Source organism: Triticum dicoccoides, chromosome 2A (genome assembly GCF_002162155.2).
Source record: "Triticum dicoccoides isolate Atlit2015 ecotype Zavitan chromosome 2A, WEW_v2.0, whole genome shotgun sequence".
In the NCBI taxonomy this organism is placed as follows: domain Eukaryota; kingdom Viridiplantae; phylum Streptophyta; class Magnoliopsida; order Poales; family Poaceae; genus Triticum; species Triticum dicoccoides.
The window spans coordinates 757,661,755-757,666,392 of NC_041382.1; the positions used below are offsets into that span (position 1 = coordinate 757,661,755).

The window sequence follows — 4,638 nt, forward strand, 5'->3', positions numbered from 1 at the left end:
CCAGGATGCACCCTCATATACCGAAACGGAAGCGTTAGCACAACGCGGTTGATGTAGTCGTACGTCTTCACGATCCGACCGATCAAGTACCGAACGCACGGCACCTCCGAGTTCAGCACATGTTCAGCCCGATGACGTCCCTCGAACTCCCATCCAGCCGAGTGTTGAGGGAGAGTTTCATCAGCACGACGGCGTGGTGACGATGTTGATGTTCTACCGACGCAGGGCTTCGCCTAAGCACCGCTACAGTATTATCGAGGTGGACTATGGTGGAGGGGGGCACCGCACACGGCTAAAAGATCAACTTGATCAATTGTTGTGTCTATGGGGTACCCCCTGCCCCCGTATATAAATGAGCAAGGGGTTTGTGGCCGGCCAGGGAGAGGGCGCGCCAGGAGGAGGCCTACTCCCATCGGGAGTAGGACTCCCCCCCTTTTTCCTAGTTGGAATAGGATTCGGGAGGGGGAAAGAGGAGGGAGAGAAGGAAAGGGGGCGCCGCCCCCCCTCTCCTTGTCCTATTCGAACTAGGGGGGAGGGGCACGCGGCCCAGCCCTGGCCGCCTCTCCTCTTCTCCGTAAAGGCCCACTAAGGCCCATTTACCTCCCGGGCGGTTCCGGTAACCTCCCGGTACTCCAGTAAAATCCCGATTTCACCCGGAACACCGATATCCAAACATAGGCTTCCAATATATCAATCTTCATGTCTCGACCATTTCGAGACTCCTCGTCATGTCTGTGATCACATCCGGGACTCCGAACTAACTTCGGTACATCAGAATGCATAAACTCATAATAACTGTCATCGTAACGTTAAGCGTGCGGACCCTACGGTTCGAGAACAATGTAGACATGACCGAGACACGTCTCCGGTCAATAACCAATAGCGGGACCTGGATGCCCATATTGGCTCCTACATATTCTATGAAGATCTTTATCGGTCAAACCGCATAACAACATACGTTGTTCCCTTTGTCATCGGTATGTTACTTGCCCGAGATTCGATCGTCGGCATCTCAATACCTAGTTCAATCTCGTTACCGACAAGTCTCTTTACTCGTTCTGTAATACATCATCCTGCAACTAACTCATTAGTTGCAATGCTTGCAAGGCTTAAGTGATGTGCATTACCGAGAGGGCCCAGAGATACCTCTCCGACAATCGGAGTGACAAATCCTAATCTCGAAATACGCCAACCCAACAAGTACCTTTGGAGACACCTGTAGAGCACCTTTATAATCACCCAGTTACGTTGTGACGTTTGGTAGCACACAAAGTGTTCCTACGGTAAACGGGAGTTGCATAATTTCATAGTCATAGGAACATGTATAAGTCATGAAGAAAGCAATAGCAACATACTAAACGATCGGGTGCTAAGCTAACGGAATGGGTCATGTCAATCACATCATTCTCCTAATGATGTGATCCCGTTAATCAAATGACAACTCATGTCTATGGTATGGAAACATAACCATCTACGATCAACGAGCTAGTCAAGTAGAGGCATACTAGTGACACTCTGTTTGTCTATGTATTCACACATGTGTTATGTTTTCAGTTAATACAATTCTAGCATGAATAATAAACATTTATCATGATATAAGGAAATAAATAATAACTTTATTATTGCCTATAGGGCATATTTCCTTCACCATCAAGATGCCAAAGAGCGCCATATACGCCACTCCTTGCTTTCCTTCGAAGGAGAATTCCGGAACTCACCGATGGCCAAACCCAAGAGGATTGATCACAGGTAGAACAGTGACTTCACGTGAAGATCACTAGGGCCATCGCCTGGAAGATTTTTTGGCGAAACATGGGATCCCAAGATCAACCATATCTCGATGCCCACCTCTGGCGGAAGGAGGAGGCCCTCGCCCCCATGTCTGGGGCCGCCGCCCCGGAGCCCAAGTGATGGGGGCAGAGCCGCAGACCGTCGATGCCACGGACATGAAGCAATAGGGGTGCGAGATCGGGCTCCCCAGGCCCATGCGGGACTAGATCGAGCCCGCCCCGCCACCTGCCGCCGTCGCACCTCTGGCCGCCGCCGCCATGCACCATCGTAGTAGAAGGAGTGGGAGCGGGCACGGGCGCCACCACTGCCACGCCCGGCGACAACCAGCGGGAGCCCCGCCGCTGTCACGTCGCGCGGGCTGTGCCCGGTGGTGGAGGAGGGTGGGGAGGGGTGTGGAACCCTTTAGTTGTGCCAAATTATTTCTAGTCTTGAAAACCCTGTAGAGTGTGTTTTCGGTCGCCGGCTGCACCGGTTGCATTGCATCACAAAGGCGCGTGAACAAAGATGCGTCCTCAGTCAGTGAAGATCACAACGCTGGAGCTTATGTGACCAATCCCATTTTCTACAACAAAACAATAATACTGAGTGGTACTTCCTCTGTAAACTAATATAAGAGTGTTTAGATCACTATTTTAGTATTTTAAATGCTTTTATATTGATTTATCGGAGGGAGTACAAGTGTAATAAACACAACGGCTATGGCCTTTAGAGAGAGGTGGTTGGTCGACCTAAGGACGGACGGCCGATGGTAACGCGCCCTCGGACGTAAGATATGATGCCGATTTACCGTTTTCGGTATGAGAATTCATTCCTTCTGTGAGACGTACTAGTACTACGAGAAATATTCTGCAAGTTGTGACGCGCGCTCCAGCAGCCGCTCCAGCTTTAAATAGAGGGGGTCGGGCGAGAGAGCAGTGCAGAGCGAGCGGGATAGCAGGAGCATAGACACCGAGCAGAATGAGGGTGGCGGTGGTTGGTGGCGGGGTGAGTGGGCTGGCGGCGGCGCACGAGCTTGCCGCCAGCGGCGGAGACGGCGTGCGCGTGACCCTGTACGAGGAGGAGGCCAGCCTCGGCGGAGACGCCAGGACGGTGGCCGTCGATGACGGGGCCGGCTGCGTCAAGCTCGACCTCGGCTTCATGGTCTTCAACCAGGTCCGTAGAAGAGCTATGCTCATTGCTCATGCATCTTGCTCTGCAGCTTCCCGTTCTACTCGCCCCTTGGTCTTGAGATTGCATGCATGGCTGATTCCATGGCTGAGGCCGTGTCATGTGCTAGCAGCATGAGACTCAGCCAAATGTTCTCAATATAGACCATCTGTCGCAGCGACAATGTTCGCCATGCTTGTGAAAAATTGCTCCGTTGCTCGGGGAGAAGAAATCATTACGACACTTGGTGAAAGAAATGTTTTTTGTCACTACGAGAACGGTCTAGAATGCTCTTCAAAATTGCTATGTTATTAAAGGGTAGAAAACACTATGCTTTTGGAGGAATATAAGAAAATTTTGAAGTATAATACTCCCTCTGTCCTGTAATATAAGAGCGTTTTTTACACTAGTCTATTGTCAAAAATATTTTTATATTATGAGACGGAGGGAGTATATACTAAAAGTTTCGGAATGACTGAGCATCCGACACTTTTTGTACAACATGTGTACAATAGTTGAATCGAACTAAGTTGGGCGATGCAAGTTGTGCGTCGCACACACGTCAGACAATAATCATCGACCACATAGCACAACGCCTAAAAGTTTGTCCTATCTTTAGTATAGTAAAAAAACGGACTTTTGGAGCATGAAGCATTGGAGCATGTTTTTTTGAACACCTAAAAATGGTGATTAAAAGTTAAAAATAATAATTGTTTTACACGAGTACGCATGTATGTGGTCTAAGTACTTGTTAATTTCCGTTCAAATAATACCACCTCCGTTTCAAGTTATAAGATATTTTGGATATTTCAACATACACTGCATATGGAATGAGAATGAGTAAAAGAACACACTAAAATGTGAAAGTGATTTTCTAATCCCGAGCTCACATGAGCTCTGGTGAACAGTAAAATAAATAAAAATAAAAAATTCTGACTTTTTTGTGTAAAACTTTGACAAATGTTTTTATAGCTTGAAAATGTCATCACCAGATGACATTCGTGTAAAATGTGGCAAAAAAATCAATACTCCAAAATGCGTTTGAAAATAACATTTTGGAGCTTCGATTTTGTTTCTTTTTGTCACATTTTCCACGAATGTCATATGGTGATGAAATTTTGCAACCTATGGAAACATTTGTCAAAGTTTCAACACAAAAAAAAAATTCTGAATCTTTTTATTTGTTTTCTTTTTTTATTTTACTGTTCACCTGAGCTCATGTGAGCACGGGATCAGAACAGCTGCGCCTACTAAAATGCTCCTATATACACCCAATTCAAAAAAAAGTTAAAACATCTTATGCATTATGCAAAATAGACAAAATTCTGGCCCAAAATCGACAAAAAAGCCCATTTTCTACAGGTATTTTTATATATCTCAGATGCATGCACGTATATTGATGAAATTTTGTACGGCTATAGCAGACTTCTATATATGCATGTACACAAATTTTGGGAAATTTCAAGCCGTAAAAATCTTTTTTTAACTTTTAAGAAAAGGGCGTAATGTGGCCGTGCTCGAAGGCCATTATTCGCTTTAGTAGGTGTTGTCTAAATGTGTGGTGGTGTGAGTGCATGTGTGTGCCTACTTTTTATACTCGCAGTTTATGGGTCGAAACTTTTAGGTCGGTACCAAGTTTCGCCTACCTATGGCTCCCACACAAAGCATTAGCAAGGGTTGGAGGATTTCCTTACCCCTCCT

At 46.5% G+C, this 4,638-nt stretch overlaps 1 protein-coding gene across 2 annotated transcripts in view; it reads left to right on the top strand.

The window, feature by feature from the left end:
- The first annotated feature begins 2,722 nt into the window (after positions 1-2,722).
- LOC119357007 (tuberculostearic acid methyltransferase UfaA1-like) overlaps positions 2,723-4,638 on the top strand; it is a 14,202-nt gene continuing 12,286 nt past the window's right edge. Inside the window, exon 1 of one of the 2 annotated variants that reach the window (XM_037623991.1) lies at positions 2,723-2,943. In XM_037623991.1, coding sequence (XP_037479888.1) covers positions 2,749-2,943 — 195 coding nt within the window. In that variant the 5' untranslated portion in view covers positions 2,723-2,748. The remainder of the gene's footprint in view (positions 2,944-4,638) is intronic. The other variant, XM_037623992.1, reaches the window with a different exon arrangement.